The sequence below is a fragment of the Diadema antillarum genome, unplaced genomic scaffold, assembly GCF_040938485.1.
Source record: "Diadema antillarum isolate AM-2024a unplaced genomic scaffold, OU_Dant_1.0 seq00002212_RagTag, whole genome shotgun sequence".
NCBI lineage: Eukaryota > Metazoa > Echinodermata > Echinoidea > Diadematoida > Diadematidae > Diadema > Diadema antillarum.
In genome coordinates this window covers 37,790-56,485 of record NW_027272846.1, presented here as the reverse complement: position 1 = coordinate 56,485, position 18,696 = coordinate 37,790, and the positions used below count along the sequence as shown (strand labels likewise).

The 18,696-nt window shown below is 35.8% G+C and overlaps 1 protein-coding gene across 1 annotated transcript; it reads right to left on the bottom strand.

Annotated features, from left to right (window-relative positions):
- Nucleotides 1-13,899: 13,899 nt before the first annotated feature.
- LOC139714263 (protein PAXX-like) lies at nt 13,900-18,468 on the bottom strand. Its single transcript, XM_071625977.1, has 7 exons — nt 18,347-18,468; nt 17,832-17,892; nt 17,175-17,224; nt 16,263-16,459; nt 15,213-15,284; nt 14,810-14,894; nt 13,900-13,959 (listed from the first exon to the last, which is right to left on the bottom strand). The coding sequence occupies exons 1-7, from the start codon at nt 18,466-18,468 to the stop codon at nt 13,926-13,928; spliced, it is 621 nt and encodes a 206-aa protein (XP_071482078.1). The 3' UTR covers nt 13,900-13,925.
- Nucleotides 18,469-18,696: the final 228 nt, after the last annotated feature.

The following is an 18,696-nucleotide window of genomic DNA, read 5'->3' as shown; positions in this document are numbered from 1 at the left end:
GAGAGGTAGTCATTGTCAGTGTTAATTCTCGCTTCCATCACCCTTTAATAAGAAAGTATTAAGGATTTAATAATAGGGGATAACATTTTATTTCAAGAAGGAAATTAAGTGATTATTTATGTCTGGCTCTGTTAAAGACTTGTGAGGTCATGGCGTCATTCCCTCCCCAAATTTGCATTTGTGGCTGTCATTGACATTATCAGGAGGGACATGATAATCTTTATGCTGTCAATGCCAGTAGTCCTTTCCAATTTCAATGCAACTTCTACTAATCTTTTTGTCTGATTTTGCTCTATATATAATTATTTTTTTGCCTGCACCTAAATTTGCAATGGAATTTCATTTTAGCTTTCGCCTGATTTGTGTGTGTATGAGTGCCAAAGTGTTACAGGTATCATCGTTTGAACTATATTTTTTGCTTGTCACTATGTCTGTGTGTTTATTGTAAATTCCTATGTGATATTTTACCGAATAGATGTCCTCAATCAATGCAGTATAAAGTCTTCCGTTTGTTTATTTTGATTCATTTTTGGCTTGATCGCAATCTTATAAAGGTGATATAGCAGAGATTTATTTTGTTACTTCGTGATTCAGAAGGTTCGTCAATACCTTCTTCTCACTTTCGGATTAACGAACCTTCGGAATAACGAACTTTTTGAATATCGAACCTTAGGAACAACGCCACACTAATGTTCGAATTAACGAACCCTATTTCACTTTCGAATTTTCAGATTTATGCTTATTATCATTATAGTATAAAGTTGAAGTGGTAGTATAATGAATAGTATAGAATATTAATATAGTAATATAGGATAGAAGTAGTGGTATAGTAGTTGAAGAAAAAGTATAGTAGTAGAGAGGATAGTATACGTGGATAGTATCGTTACTATCATTACAATGATCACTACCATAATGATTAAATATAACTGCGCGATTCAAGTCATCTGACACGGTGTGGTGCAAACACACATAGGGCCTTAACATACACATACACATACACATACACATACACATACACATACACATACACATACACACGTACACACACACACACACACACACACACACACACACACACACACAAAGTATTATAATCCTTTTACCAAACTTTCCTACGAGCACTTGACGAGCATCTCTCATAGAAGCACGTGGTTCGACAATAGGAGATTGCAGGCACTTTGATCAGAAAAAAAGAAGAAGTTGAAAGACACCTATTAAATTGTGCAAACCATTAGCAAGCCATTTCCATCCAACATTTATGGCTCTTTGAAAAGAATCTTCCTTTTGAAAGAATGAAAGGCGTCCATTTAAAAACGCTCTGATGATACGTTAATGGGTGTTGCAGTCACGGTAATTGTATGCGCTGTATGGTCAGAATGAATAGGTCGAATATGAAACCGAAAGCTATAGCGGAGATCATCTAAGTGCTGGTCTTTTGTGTGGAGAGAATGTGATAAAAATTGTAGATATGAAAAAAGTAATTTGTTCAAGTTCAATTTCCGATTTTTTTTTCTAACCACTGCAAACATTTTCTTTCAACGGGAATAATAGTATGGATGAAATGGCGCCTAGAAACCTTGAGCAAAAACCTCTCGATCGAATTCATATGAAATTGTTATGACATAATGTTAAGATATAAGAAAAGGGTTGCAAGCTTAGTATACGTCAGCGAACTTCGATCATAACAGACTGAGTTAAAAGTCTTTTCATGAAACATTTATCTGTATGAAATCAGTTTTGCCGAGAAATGGTATGAAATAAAATTCTCTTCTGTATACGGACTTCATAGACATCATAAGCAGAAGCGATTGCCATTTTGAACACAGGTCATTGGACTATCTCTAGCATTGTGTATAACTGACTTCACTTTTGACATTTCCCGTTTATCAACAAGATTTTTTTTTTCGGGTTTTGTTTGGATTTGTTTTGTTTTGATCTTCTTTCGTCTTTATACATTCCACCTTGTGTTGTCCTTTTTGGTCAAATGACATTTAAAAAACTTTAGAGATTAACATTATTTGTTCTACGTGTGTATAATTGTTCCGTTCCTTCCTTTAGTTAGATAAAAAAATTGTTACAAGGCATAATATGTTCAGAGGCCGTTGTCCAAGTCAAGCGTTTTGCTTATTGATAACGGTCTCCTCCATGCACCTGTACACTTAAAGATCTGTTATGATATTTATGTATTATTTCACATTATCATAAATTAATAATGCGAAATTTTGTTTTATTTTCATGACTTGTGAACGATATATTCGACATTGTTATACTTATTTTCTGTTATGTACAAGTGCAGAAATAAAACTTACTGAAACTGAAACTGAAACTGAAGAATAAACATCTGACCATGATTCCGTATATTCCGTGGACACACAAAATATGAAAAAAACCCCGACTTTAGAGATGTGAATCTCCATGAGATATACAGATGATCACGATCAAGATTTGCACTCTAATCAAACAAACGTTCAGAAAGGACCTACTCTTCAACACTTCACTGCAATTTAATTAATTATAATTAATTATAACCTTTTGTAAATGGGGTTTTATGGATTTGTACTCCTAAGAACGAAAAACTCATCCTCCTTTGATCATTGAGGACAATAGTGATTGAAATCCAATTCTTAAACTTTATTAATTTTTGTCTGAATTTGTCTGCATTTAATAAATTGTGTGATCCTTCAAAATGCTCCTCATGTTATAATCACACGAAATTCGTGAAAAGTGTTTTCGATATCATTATTTACAGCCTTTCCACAACCTTTCTATTATGATATTACGAATCTATTATGATAAAAGTATGATCCCCAAGGTAGTACACAATTTATAGTACAGACTTTTACGAGGGGGTGTCATTATTTGATTAAAAAAAATGCACTAAACGTTATTCACACACAAAAAAGATGTCATTTCAAATAGAGTAAACTTTACATTTTCTATTCAATATTTTGTCAACATTTTTTTTTCCAATTTCCTTCAAAGGAATCCAGTCTTTTATCCCAGATGGTAGATCATTCCAAAGATTTGATCCTTGATAGTTTATGATTGAGAAAAATTTGGCTCGTCGATATTGAGTTCGGATGTGTAACTGGTAGTGTGTAACTATGAATATCCATACTCTTCCAAAATGAGCTAAATAATTCATGTATTAATTCTGTGTTACATAACAAATGATAGAGAAAAATGGCAAGATTGTATTCACACCGTAAAATGCTCCTCATGTTATAATCACACGAAATTCGTGAAAAGTGTTTTCGATATCATTATTTACAGCCTTTCCACAACCTTTCTATTATGATATTACGAATCTATTATGATAAAAGTATGATCCCCAAGGTAGTACACAATTTATAGTACAGACTTTTACGAGGGGGTGTCATTATTTGATTAAAAAAAATGCACTAAACGTTATTCACACACAAAAAAGATGTCATTTCAAATAGAGTAAACTTTACATTTTCTATTCAATATTTTGTCAACATTTTTTTTTCCAATTTCCTTCAAAGGAATCCAGTCTTTTATCCCAGATGGTAGATCATTCCAAAGATTTGATCCTTGATAGTTTATGATTGAGAAAAATTTGGCTCGTCGATATTGAGTTCGGATGTGTAACTGGTAGTGTAATTATGAATATCCATACTCTTCCAAAATGAGCTAAATAATTCTTGTATTAATTCTGTGTTACATAACAAATGATAGAGAAAAATGGCAAGATTGTATTCACACCGTGCTATGAATTTGTAAAATGTTCAATTTGATAAACACAATGAGTAAGCTTTTAAAGAGCTCGATCAAACTTGTTACATAAAAAAGTCACACATGATATGAGGATAATTCAAAGCAACGTCCATACAGCAGCACGTTTTTTTTTAAATATACATGTATTGTTCTTGCTCAGCGTAAGTATAGACTTTGAAATCTTAACGTCTAAAGGTGGAGTTATGATGAAATGTTTGATATTTTAACTTATAACTATTCCTGTATAAGTATTTCAGCCAAACTTGTAGTGCTTCGCCACTTTTTTTGCGGTAACATCATGACGGGTCATCATTGTGATTTTTGTGAGACTTGTGTGACTACGTGTGACGTATATAAATGCATGAGTGTATGATTATTCATGAGAGGTGATACAATCACAATTAAATTATCAAGGCAGAGGATCCGGTTGTTCTTTGATATTTTCTCAAAGCTAGAAAGGTCTGCTAAAACCATGCAAATTTAAATGCAAGACCCGTCATATTTCAATCTATAGAATGGTAGCATTTCCTTTTTCAGTATACTGTCGAATACATTCTAAGCGACTTTATCACTTGAATGTTCATTTTCACGCGCCTCGATCAAATAACTGGGCCTCAATGTTTGTGTGTTCAAGTTAACAAATGGTGAATAAAGTCACTTCATTATTCAATGCTTTTTGTCATACCGTGCAGACGCATCACCATAAACAGAGAAAGAATTATAAATGGCGTAACGAAAAGGCCTGACAAAAAAAAAAAAAAAAATGACCGTGTTGTCTATGTAATTTGACGTTAATTGTTGGTGTAAACGTTAGTCGTTGTGCAAGAACTAGGGACAAACGGTAATTTACTGATATATTCCTTTGCAGCACTAATATTTACCTTAAAAAGGATTCACATGCTTTTCTCTTCTTCTATTGCTTGTTTGGTTGTTTGCTTGTTTTTTTTTCACAGAAAACTTATGCAACTATCACATTTGCTACTCATTAATTCTCGACCAATTACTAAGAAAAAAACAACCACAAACAAACAAACAAACAAACAAACAAACAAACAAACAAACCTATGAGCTGAACAATAATTATCTCTTCTTAGGTCTTGAGTTGATCATTGGTATACTTAAATATGTAACATTTTCACCTATTTGTGTTTAGATTTCTTCTCATTCACCGTCGTTCTTCCACCCTCCTCCATCCTCCTTGACTAGCAGGTAATCATTCCCAAGGAGAAAAACACAAAAAACAACAACAATAAAAAGCAGCTCCCCATCGCGGGCAAAACGACAATGATTGCTAAAAAGGCTTGAATACACGCCTGCGCATGCGTCGGGTGAACACTTTGCGCGGACTGCTGATGTATGACTCAACTTCTACGTATCAATAGTGAGAAAACCAGCGTTTGATACCTGTTAGTGTCACTTCGTCGTCTTGAAAGCTTCACATCTGAGAGATTGTAACTCACCGAGTCCTCCTCTAGTTAAGCACACTAAGTTCCCGAACTCGCAAAGTCTGCGTGAAAGAAGTGGTGAGTCTTAACAACATCGATATCACGCACTCATCGGGAATCTGTAACTTGTGGTGTTTCTTTTTTAATACATATTTCTCTCCAATGTTACGACTGAAAGAGGTTTATCATAATAATTATTTCAATTAACATGCGTAATGAAATATTTTAGGGTTTGTAATCCTGAAAAGGGGGCAGTGGGGATTCCGTGTGTGTGTGTGTGTGTGTGTGTGTGTGTGTGTTTTATGTGTGTTTTAATTTACTGATTGCTGAAGACTGCACATGGATAATAATTTATGTTGTAAGATAATTTTAGTTGTAAATTTCGCTGTATAGATGACAAGGGATCTCATTTTGTATCTGTTACGAATGCTTTATTTAGAGGTTAGTATTTTCATTCATTCATTCATTCATTCATTCATTCATTCGTTCATATTCATTCACTTTTTTTCATTTTATTCATTTAATTTTTCATTTATTTTTCCATGTTAAAGGCACAATCCGAGTATCATAGAGGCCTACTAACTATGTTACCTTGTCATTATCTTGAATCTGTAATACAACCCTTTTACGTCTTATGACGAGGCTTGAATTATAGGATATACAAAAAAAACAAAACAAAACAAAACAAAACATACCCGCTCCAATGTTTGAGGAGCGTAGATGTCGGATATGATATTATTGATAGTGGTTGAATTTTTGGTCGCTACGCCTCTTTATGCACTGTAGGCAAGGCGTTTTCCTTGTATTTTCATTTCGCAGGGCAGTATCTCATTCGCACAATATGCAAAGATAATAATTTATCGGTGTCAATATTTCAGTGCGTTTCATCAAATGGCTGCCACGAAGACATACTAGAAAAGATCAATAATATCAATTCATAGGCAAGTTGTGTGAAAGACGGATTGTTGGTTTATACAGTAGACTCCCGTTATAACGAAGTCCTCGGGACCGGCAGTTTTCTTTCGTTATATTGAAATTTCGTTATAACCGAACAAATAAACAACAAAAATACATAGAGTGGATAATGTTGCGGTCTGAATTTTACTTCGTGTTAACTGGAAGTTCGATATAACCGTGTTCGTCATATAACGGGAGTGCACTGTATTAAGTTATATTGTAATAAGAATAACAATACAAGGAAAATACAACCAATATTGTAAAGTTGCTTGATAAATGCGTAAAGTGATGTTCGAATATTACGTGATGTCAGACTGATTGAGTGAGATGTATACATACATGTATTGGGCTTACTAATTTATTCATCGTCGCCTCAAGAAAGTTATACATGTTCGAGATAACAATAGCTTGAGATGGTGTCTCATGTTCTACGTGATGAAATTTACCACATCTGATTATTGCATAATATAATGGATTATGTTCATAGCTGATATTTAAGGAATTTCAGTTATCTTTGACTGAGTGTTATGGGAAGTACGTAATAAATGTTCAGACTTTTCAGAATATAAAGGTTAAGTGAAATATTAGTAAACATTTCCTACAGACAGCCTGTCGGTTCACTGGGTCTTCTGGGTATAACAAATTTTCTTATTTTCTGTTGCGTTTACCTTTTCACATAGGAAGATATTGGTGTTTATTGGCAAATTGATTGGCAAATTGATTGGCGTTGCATCAAAATCACCAATGAAAGCTTAAGGATAAAGAAAAAAAATCTAATGATTTGAATGATTGACATCACATTTTCATTCACATTTTCATTATCGTGAAAGTGAAGAATACTGTTGAAACCTTAAGTCACTTTCAAGTTTGAATTACATTTACGGTTCACCATCCTTTAATGAAAATTATTATGTATTCACTATACATACTTTCTTTCCAGTTGATCGACTGGGCCCACTATTCTGAGTGATTCTGAGGGATACAGCTGTCGAAGAATTCTTTCCCCCCAACATGAATTCTACTGGATCAGCAGTAACTGACAGTGATAAGCTAAATGTAGGCCCAATATTTCTCGTGACTTCTGGGTTGTCAGTCGTAACTGTTGGAACCAACGTCTTAATTCTCTTGGCGTTCGCGTGCCAAAGACGACTTTGGACTTACACCAATTACTACATTATTAATATGACTGTTGCTGATTTCCTTGTTGGTGCGGTCGCCATGCCAATACGCTCAATGACTATCCTTTACAATGGTTGGCCGTTTGGAAGTGTTGGAGGGGCAATATTCCTTGCAGTTCAAAACACTTGTCTTGGTGTTTCGGTCTTAGGGGTGTTGGTGATCACCATAGACCGTTACATAGCAACATTACATCCAATTCTGCACTATTCTGGAAAGACCAAACGCATAGCAGCACTGGTTAATTTACTGACATGGATCATCCCCTTTGTATTTTGGCTCTTTTTCAACGTGGTGTGGTACTTCCTCTATCCGACAGGCGAGACAATTCCAAGTGGCTTACCAAGGCCGAATTTTACGAGAACCTTGGCTCTAAGCTTGTTGACATTTTGCATCAGATTCGCTTTGCCATTTTCTCTGATTCTGATCCTTTACATCCGAGTGTTGGTTGAAATAAACGCCAGAGCTATCAAACGCATTCCAACATCGCGCGGAAAGAGGAAACTTGATTTGAACAAGCGAGCACTCGAAGTCGATGACGATATCGGAGAAAGTGACAGCGCAATAAAAAGCATATCATCAGGCATCCTGGGTGGAAAACAAGAGCAGTCATGCAGCACGGCCGATGACCATGTGTTTGGTGACCATGGCATCCATCGAAAAGGTGGTAAAGCAAAACAAAGCATGTCGACTTCTGGCGGTTCCTTTGGCGGGAAGCACGGCAAGGTCCGACGTGTGGTGCGAGGGCAGTCGTCTGCAGAAAGTCGCAAAGCCATGAAAACATTATCCTTCATCATATTGGCCTGTTTGCTAACCTGGCTGCCCATTGCATTCAGCGTAATTTGCTACACGTTGTTTCCCCACGTGTACAGAAAGATGAACGACACGATTGGATTCACCGAAATAGCTAGATGGATATCATACACGAACAGTTTGCTCAACCCAGTGGCATACGCTATGGCACAGCCATTAATTCGACAAACAATTGTCAATATTATCTGCCTTCGCGTAATCCGCAGAAAAGAGGAGAGCGGGAAAAGAAGAACACATTCTTCTTCCGATGACATATGAGAAGGGCATGGTATAATAATTGTTATATTCATTACAGACCTACACTGTTTCCATGATCTATCATACGTAACACATCTTCAAATTTCGATTTGTGTATGAAACAAAATACACTGCACAAAAAGATATTGTGGTCGATGCAAAATCTATGCAGAGAAACAACTTTAAAATATACTTAAGTGGAATTTCATCAAAATGTAGATCGTTTCATCAGAGCTTGTGCTACTGCAAATTCAATATTGTTTAAGAATTATGGTGAAAAGAGTTACCTTTTCCGCCAGCAATGATAGCGCAATCCTATATAGTTATCATGACAATTTTCACATCTTATAGAAATCGCTCGTGGTTCTACTGCCTACACGTCATCTTTGAAAGAGGAAGAGATACAGTTTGATATGTTCTCATGTACACTTCAAAAGCTCTGTGTATATCTTGGACATGACGTCTATTAATGTATATAGTCCAATTCTAGCATGAATGATTATTTATCTTTCTCTTATGACTTGTTACTGAAAGATATATGTAAATGGCAGTATTATTCCCCCTGCTTTCTGAAAGAGGTAAGTGAAGTGTTCTTTCACTATACATGCTAGAAAATTAAAATTGATTCTATGAATATATGATTTTATGAAGAAGTCTTAAAACATGGATTTTTCTTTACATTGTGTTCCACATGAGTGTGAGGTCACAAAGTGTTGTGGTCCTCACATCGTAGCAATGGCAGCACAAAAAGTTTAAAAATGTTAAACTTGTTAACGTAATGTAAAACTATTTTGTACATGTATAGACATTTAGTGACATATTTCTGTTCTACGTCAGGGTAATACCGTAACTGCAAATTGAGATGAGTAAACGGAGTCATTCCACGAGCCCGACACATCCACGCGTAATACAGCCCATGAGTTCGACATTGTAGAAAGGTCCATGAGTCATGGCGGCCCACTAGTCACACAGCCCATGAGCTCGACACTACGCAAAAAAAAAGGCCCCGAGGCCGACACTATAGGCAAACAAGACCCACGAGTCCGACACTGCGTACATTAAGCCCCGTGATGTAATGTCGGTCTCGTGGACATTTTTTGCCTAGTGTCAAACTCGTGGGCTGTACGACTTGTGGGAAGTACGACTCGTGGGCTGTACGACTCCGGAGTGGGCTGTATGACTCGTGGGTGTTGATATGCACACAAAGAAGCACATAGACTTCCATTTGAAAGATATTTTACAATACCTCGAGCAATGTGTATCCCATTAAGTTCCGGGTTGGAATCTACATGTATTCGTAAAAAGAAATTAACCCTCAATGGTTCCACCCCTCCCCATCCCCCCCCCCCCCACACACACACAAGGGGAAAATACATTATACATACAATGTACATCATTTACATATACATATATCATACCATTGGATTAAATCTATGAAGACTTGTGAAATTATGGCTAAGAGAACTGGCCCAGTAGTAACAGCGTAATGTATTGCTTGATTTCTTTGTACATGTATTTCTTTGAATGCCACAGTATTCTTGAAGTTGGACATACTATGCTAAATTTCAGAGTTATCATGCAGTGACCACACAGATAGCGTTTGTCTATGCATAAGCGTCTCTAGATCTCATTATTATTCTATGTTGATCTAACATCTGGAAATTGTATGAAAGTTTTGCCAGCTTTAAATGATACTCTTTAATGACACTTGTGAAATTGCAGAGTATTCACAAAATGATGTGGTACCACAATTGGAAGGTACAAACATCAACCAACAAGAAACTCTGTACACACTGACCAAAAAAAAAAGAAAAAGAAAAAGGTACATGCTGTACAAGTTTGATGGAGTTACATAAAAGGCAATGAATTTTAATAAATTTCATTCAAAGTGTTTCCACTTCAGACTGGTTAGTGCTGAAGACAAATTCACATTTGTATCTAATGTACTTCCTTACAAACAAACAACAACACACATACTTGAACATATAAAATCAGAGTTCGTTGGACCTATGAGGTAATGTACATTTAAAACATATCTTTAAGAGAGAACATGTAGTACAAATGGTGCAATATTCACCTATAAAAATATTGACTGTCTCATATCCCAAAGAAATACATGTATTTGCAATTCAATAAAAGACTATGGAATGATGTCTGTGAGTTTTTAATTCTTTAACAATGGCTTACTTCTAAGACATGTACTAAAAGGAATACTTCATGAGTTATCAGCAATTACGATAACATTAATTATGTACAATATAATCTTTCCAACCCATGTAGCCTTTTCAATGCTGGCCCTCTTCTCACAGAAGGCTCCTCCTTTGGATTAACACCCCTGCACTGCCAGGTATTAGCACTCATACACTGTTGTATTTATACAAGGAGTTCATTAGTTCATGCATTCAGACAATAAAAAGGCATTATTCAAATTCATTTTGGCATTTCAGATCTATGATATCTCACTGAAAAACTGAAACTTTACATTTTACAGGGTATGTAAAGAAATTATAAAAGAGATACAATGTATTTACCGGGTCAACAAGTTAATTACTAATATTCATTTCAGTCTTTCAAATCTATTGTTTTTGAGACAGCACATTACAGTGTCATAGCAGTATCATCTACACTGACATTAATCAGTTGAATGACATAACTGCGTATGGAGTAACAGACTTGAAAATATACACCAATAAATCAGTTACACAGACAGACAAAGATACTGTTTTTGAAAAAGTCTACAAAACCATTGTAAATACAAATTAGATTTATGCAAGTATGCATGCATCCAATAAGAAAATTGAAATTTGTTCAGAAACAGACCCACAGGAGAGTTAATTTGGTAAAATAATTCACACTTCCATGTATCACTTCATTTCAAGTCCATCAATTCATTTTGTCTAGTAATCTCTATGAATATCAGTGCAGTGTAAAACTAATCCACAATTCACAAATGGTCAAGTTGATTGGCACATACACCTGCACAAAATAAATTTCTACAATGGAAGCAAAAAAAAAAACAAAACAAAACAAACTAGATATATCGCTACGGCGACTGATATGCCTCCGCCATAATGCATGGTTCTCCTAATAGATCTGTAGTACAATGTCTTGACAATGTGTGATGACAGTTTCACACAATTGGCAAAACTGATATCAAAATAGCAGGTTTGCCACAAATGTGCTGAATGTTCACTTTCCTAGAACTAGGTTAAATTGGATGAATGATTAAAATGTCAGAGTGCAGGTACTTGGGGAACTGATGATTTTTACTTGACTTTTGACCCTTTTATAAGTTTATGCATTGAGTAATTTTCAAGGTATTGAGAAAAAGTACAATTTCAGTATCAAATGGGAAAATAGCATTATCTAAACCTGGCCTTTGACCTTTGACCTCACAGTTCCAAAGAGAATCACTGTTACGTTGAACATGCATAAATATGTAAGTTTCATGATGATACCTTGAGTTACTTTTGAGATATGGAGGAAAAAGTGCAATTCAACACTTTCACTTGACCTTTGACCTTTTGACCTTTTGGCAAGAAACTTCCCACAGAATATATATCGCGTAATATATGCATACATCAAGTTAAAAAAAAACAACCTTCAGGCATTGCATAAATATAAGGAAAGTAGTGATATTTTGAGGAGTTGACCTTGACCATTGACCCCCTGACCTTTGAACCATGACCCCCAACTTTCCTAGATAACCACTGCCCATTGGAACAAGCATATATACTAAGTTCTATGAAGATACCTTGAACCATTTGCGAGATATGGAGAAAAACATGAATTTTCAACCTTTTTTTAAAAAAACCCCTGTGACCTTTGACCTTTGACCCCGTGACCCTAAAATCCAAACAAAGTATTATCCCCCCAGGATATACCCTCATACCAAGTTTGATGTAAAACCACCACACGGTTCTTGAGATATCGACAAAAACAAAACGGGACGGACGTACGGACGGACGACCCGAAAACATAATGCCTCCGGCCACTTCGTTGGCGGAGGCATAAAAAATTGTATCACAGACAGGCATGATGTATTTGCCTCCCCCACACCCCCCCCCCCCCCCACCCCCGAAAAAAAAAAAGTCTGCTCAGATGTTTTTAAAAGCGTATACATGACAAAGTCGACAAAAAGAACATATTTCATATAATATCCAGACCAAATGATTCATAACAGGCGACCATATGATATTGATATGTTGTATCAAAACTTCAATACTCGGGTTCTTGTTCAAGCTCTTTCAACAATATGATCACTACATGTATATGAGCCAGTCTTAAAATTAATCAATGATGCCATCAAAATTTGCAAACGATTTTACTCTTCCTCAAATTCATCCTTGGTGTATGGAATATGTTAGCTCACAGTACCCCATCATGGTTTAGCTGTACAAAATCTATGACTTTATTTTCACTTGATTTGAAAGCATATGGCTTCCCATTGCATAAAGACATATTGTGCTAAATTTTTGAAGCAAATGATGGATTATTAACCTGAGTAAAGATCATTTTAGCATTTAAATCTGATCATCTATTACAGACAGGCTGGTGAAACCATTAAAAGAAGGGAAAATGAAATAACCAGCATGTCCATTGAAAGGCTATAACCTTTGAACACTTCCAAAGTTGGTATATTGGGATTCTACCTGACCATAAATGCAGATTAATCCATACACTCTAAGCTTTACCTTAAAGGGATCATATAGTTTTGGTTGAGACCTAACTTCAGGTTTCTAACATTTTGTGGTGAGATAATGAGAAACCTCATATGAAATATGAAAGGTCATGTAATTCCAAGAGGAATTCAATGTATGTTTGATGAAAATTGGTTTTGAAATGGCCGAGATATCCAAAACAGAGTGATCCTAATAAAAGGTGGAACCCACTTTTTATTATGATCACTTTGTTTTACTTTGTTTTTGGATGTCTCAGCCATTCCAAAACTGATTTTCATCGAATAAACTTTGAATTCCTCATAGAATGGTATACTCTGGACAATTTCATAAGTAGTTTTTTGGTATCTCGCAAAAAGTCAAAAGCCCAATCCTCATCTCCACCATTACTATACCATCCCTTTAAAATTGACAGTGTAGTTTCTCAGTCTATCCCTCATTATCCTGTAGTACAAGCTCATCACGCAAATCTGTCACCACCACAGGATCAGAAAAGACTAGTTTACTGACATATTCCATGCATACCTCAATGACAAAGTTATTTTCCCACAACCAGGAAATTTGAATGAGGCTTACATGATATTGCATAATTAATCAATGCATGGAAATTGGATTCCAAGTACAAAATGTACTAAAACAAAAGATATACGAATGAGTTGAACATAGCTCATTACAAACTCATGGGAATCATAATTATACTGAGTATGAGAAATATAAATGCATCAATAAAAATGACTTATTTTTACACACCACAGACATGAACAGTGCATGAAGAGATAATGTTTAAATTCTAAAATATTGGAAATGAATATTGAAATAAATAAAAAATTTTGACAGAAAGAGTCATGGGGCTGTATCTACACGGGAAGATTGTTGATCATCAGTCGAATTCCACTCCCTTGGCAGCTTTCCTCCTAAAAAGAAAGGAAACCAAAATAAAACATTAACTTCAGTTCATCTGGAAATAGACTTTGGCAAAAAATGTTTCCAGCCTTTCCAGCCAATAAAGTGACAGTGTCTAAATCTTTTCACAGTTATTTTTGTTTTTCAAAAGACAATGTAAAATAGGATCAATCTTAACACAATATTTATACTGTGTTTGCATGACATCTCTTACCAAAGCCATACCCTTCCTTTAGTTTGGTATCATTGGTATCATTGGATGTGATATCATAGCCATTCTTTGCCATGGAAAACTGATTCTAAACAGCCTCACCTGGCCTGATTGTCTATACAGGTGTGTACCTGGTCCAACCGAAGATGTATCAAAAGACTGTGACATCATCACTTCACTACTCTATAGACTCATTGACAAGCATATTTAGATTGAATGCACATTTTTATAATCAGAGATTACTCCACAATACCAAACAGCTTTCCCATGGACTGTCCAACAGGGTAACAATTAAGCAAAGTTAAACTGGATTACGAGTATTTTAAATGCATTTTGTCTTAACTGGTGGATTATGCAGCTTGTTGCTAGGTTCCAAGTATTGAAATATGATTTGTAGGAACATGAATCGAATGTGAATAACTTGAATATGAATAAATTGTAAGTAGGTTGTGTGGGAAAATATTCATAAATCAGTACCTATTAAAGTATGGAAATATGATTTGTACGAACAGATGAATCGAACGTGAGAAACTTGAATATGAATATCTCATAAGTAGGTTCTAAGGAAAAATATTCACAAATCGGTACACATTCATATATCAGCCTAATGAGAAGTAAAATGAGTGAAGATTTTCAGTAAGCTGGCTCACTTTTTACTGGATGGGTTCACAAGACTCAGCCCTTGCTGCTTGATGACTTTTGGTCTGTTGCCCGAGTCCTTCTTCAGCTCAAAGTCTGTATCATAGATTAAATGAACAATGGCACAGAAAAATAATGCTAATATCATGGCAAAAATCATTCATGCAGTCATTTGATTATGAGTACAGATCTTTCATGACATAATTGTATTACTGTTCCAATGTGTAATGGACTTTTATAATGCACTACATAATTATCTGCTCCTTGAAGATTTTTTTTTGAAAGATGTTTTCATTTTTTTTTGTAAATCAAACTCTGATAGAAACGCTAACACATTTATCAAAATACAAACTATATAGATAGATAAATGGACAGATAGATAGATAGATACTTTTCTGCCATTAACTGCCTCACCTGGAAGTAAATTTCCCTGATCTGGCACGTTTGTCTTCTGCTTCTTCACAGCAGCCAACTCTTCTTCCTTTGCTGCAGGATTTAAAAAAAAGAGAGAAAAAACTCTTCATCATAGTTCTTAAAAAGACAAAAGTAATGATGTTAGGATAGCATGGATATCTAATTATGCAGAGAGGGAGGGACGGAGGAAACTGGCTGCGAAGTCTTTTGTGGAGCCCCAACGGTCTTCTTGACTACAGAATATGTAAGATGAAAGATGTAAGATATAAGAAGATCTATAGTACATGTAAGTTCAAACTAACTTGCTGATTAACTTTTTAGCAATGCATTCTGCATGAAAATGTACCTTCAGGCATATTAACACTTGAACCACCATATCTTTCCAAGGCTTGATTACTATCAACCTCCTACAGACTGTAGCAGTCATAGCAATGGGTAAATCTTCATGTCTTTACTCTATTCCAATGAATATCATAACCAAGCTATCTTTGGACTACAGATTTGTACCAAAGCCCAATTCTTTGTGCCTCTCAGGTAATCAAAGAAGTAAAGCCAATGACGCAATGCACTGATGATATTTGCTAACATAAATTTCCCCCAGTTTTATTTGAGTGTGTTTATTCTGTCAGAATTGTAGGGTAATATGAAAGAGATAGCATTGAATAATCTTAAGATATTTTGAGCGGTCTTCATCTACATACCTTGATATTACTAGATTTGTATTCTTCTGAAAGATGCCATGGGCCTTACATTACATTTGACCATCATCAAGCCAATTCTGAAGAGCAATGCTGCCATTTCTGGTATGAGAAGTGCAAAGGTGTTGCAAACATGATTTTTTTTTTTTTTTTTTTGGGGGGGGGGGAGGGGGGAGGTATCATGCATTTGTTTTTGGTGACAAAAATAATAAAAAACATGTTACACTATGTAACACTCAAGTGTACAGAGTATAACGTGTGTATGATACACACACTATGTCCCTCAGCCCTTTTGTGTAATTCAGGGTAAAGTGAAGTTTATATTAATTTCTCTTCAAAAACTTGTGAGTACCTGTTAGTCTCTTTTCAAGGCTGCTGCACATTTGTGCAAAATGGAAGAGAGCCCTCTGAAGGTCACTTTTGCATTCATCTTGCGTCGCTTTGTAGAGGTCATAGGTCAGGGCAGTCGAACCACTTCCAACTTTGAGGACGACCTTTTGACCTTGACTTCCCAGTGAAATTGACAGATCTCCAAGTTTGAAGGCATGACTGTGGATGAAGCAAATAAAATGGATTGAATGTTACTGTACATTTGTTTAAGTAAAATTATTTTTACATGAACAAAGTAGTGGTAGCATCAATAGTACAAATTCATATATCAGCTTTTGCACATACAAACTCTCACGTTAACAATATGTGAACACTTTATATTATTATGCAGCACCTCCATGCACTAAAACTTTGTAAATTGTTGATGACAGTGGAGAAGAAAAGCTTCTTGGGTTGATTACATATTATGAGTGCATAGTATGGTATGTGTAACATATATCTAGGCTTATCTGCATTGAATCACTACCTGACAAGGTACTGTATACAAATATGCAATGAACATTTATCCACTGAACTTCAAAAATCCAGATTATTTTCAGCAATATGCACATTCATTGATAATAATGATGATGATAATAATAATAATAATAATAATAATAACATTAAAAAAATCCAAATATGTGATTTCTCACACCAAACAAATTGGGCAAATAAGGCAACAGAGGACATCAAACCACAGTTTCTTCATTATCAGACAACCAGGTGATGAATTTCTCAGATTTTGCTTTCCAACCAATCTTATTAATTGACCCCATACGCTGCCAGGATATAATGTATCTTGCACCAACAGATCAAACTGAATTTTGACTTACACTGTCAAATCCTGATATTTATGATATTAGACGTAGACTAGTTCTCCAAGAACGTAAATTACCTGACTCTTGAGAAGTAAGCAGAGTAAGTAGTGACATCAGCTAGTTCTCTCTGTACACGGAAAGAGAACAGAATTGTTTAGATCAGTCAAGTTCTGCACAAATCAGTTCTATAACTTGGATTGGAAATTACATGTAGGGTTCTATTCAGGTATCAGCTTGATAATGTAATCAACTTAAACTTGTTTCAACGAACTTGACTTATTCCAAATTGACTTCAGTGGTATCATTAAGGCGAATCAATAAACTGACAACAATATTATGGCTTTCTGTTCATGAATGCAGGACAGATATGACACATGTTATTAACAATTCTATCAGGTCAAGTTTGTGATTCATTTAGGAATTAAAGCATGTCACTTGTCCAATAAACATTGTTTTCAGTGATCAAGTCTGATTAATTCTCAAAATTACATCATTACAAAGTGGACATTTAAAGATAAAGCACTCCCTTGCCTCTAAATTCCTTGTAACTGGTCAATCCAAATTCCAAACTGCACATTACCACTTCATAAAATCAAATGAGGGTAAATAAAGATACAAAAGCACCATCCTACTCACCTCTTTTTGCACCCCTCCCCCACACACTCATGAGTAAAATTCTGAGCAATGCACTCGGTAGATTTCTATTCATAGTAGTACATAGATCTAGTACTCACATGGGATTCGAGGTTAGCCTGGTCCAACAATTTCCTCCATACATCAATGCCATTTGTTACCCTGAGAGGAAGAAAGAGAAAATATGACCACTCATTTGTATTTGAAGCTAGTACTAGGAGCTACATTTTGTATATACATTGTATATCTAAAACCATGATCATGAAGTTTTGATCAAATTAAATATCCTATTATTTATCACTATAAATCAGTTATGCACCAACTCACGCCTGGTTATCCACTCAACATGGTCAGACTTGAAGAACTTGACTTTCTTAAACCTCGAAATTACAGGAGACTACACGAAAAACAGGATCAAAAACTCACAGCATTTTATAATATATAGTGGTACAACATGATGCTTGCGCAGCTGTTGTTAGCTGGTGCTGTTATTTCTACACGGCACGTTGACATTAAACGCACGGATGACCGCCGGGCTAGAAAAGCTACTGACCGGGTAGCCGGGTATGGTACGTGCTCTTTCGATTTACCTATAATGCTACAAAGCTGGACTTACTGAATGATCCAAGTCTCTCTGTCGCAGGATGTAAAACACAAATATTTATCTGATCCTTCTTCCAGCACGCGATAAAGACAGTCTGCACCCTCTTCTTTCGCTAAACTCTTGCCAGAACTCATGATTATGATCACAGGCAGTCGGCGTTTCCAACGCCAGTCACAACTAAGTACAAGTGATCGATGATGGCGCACCGTTTCCTTTGAATACCGTGCGCGCACACTGACCAGGGAGTTTCTGGGAGTTTCCCTAGCTCAACATTCAAGATGAGACGGGGAGGGAGTTCGGTCCGAACAGGGAGGTGAGGTCTACCGGTACCTCCCTCGTCCGAACAGCTGCTCATGCTGTCT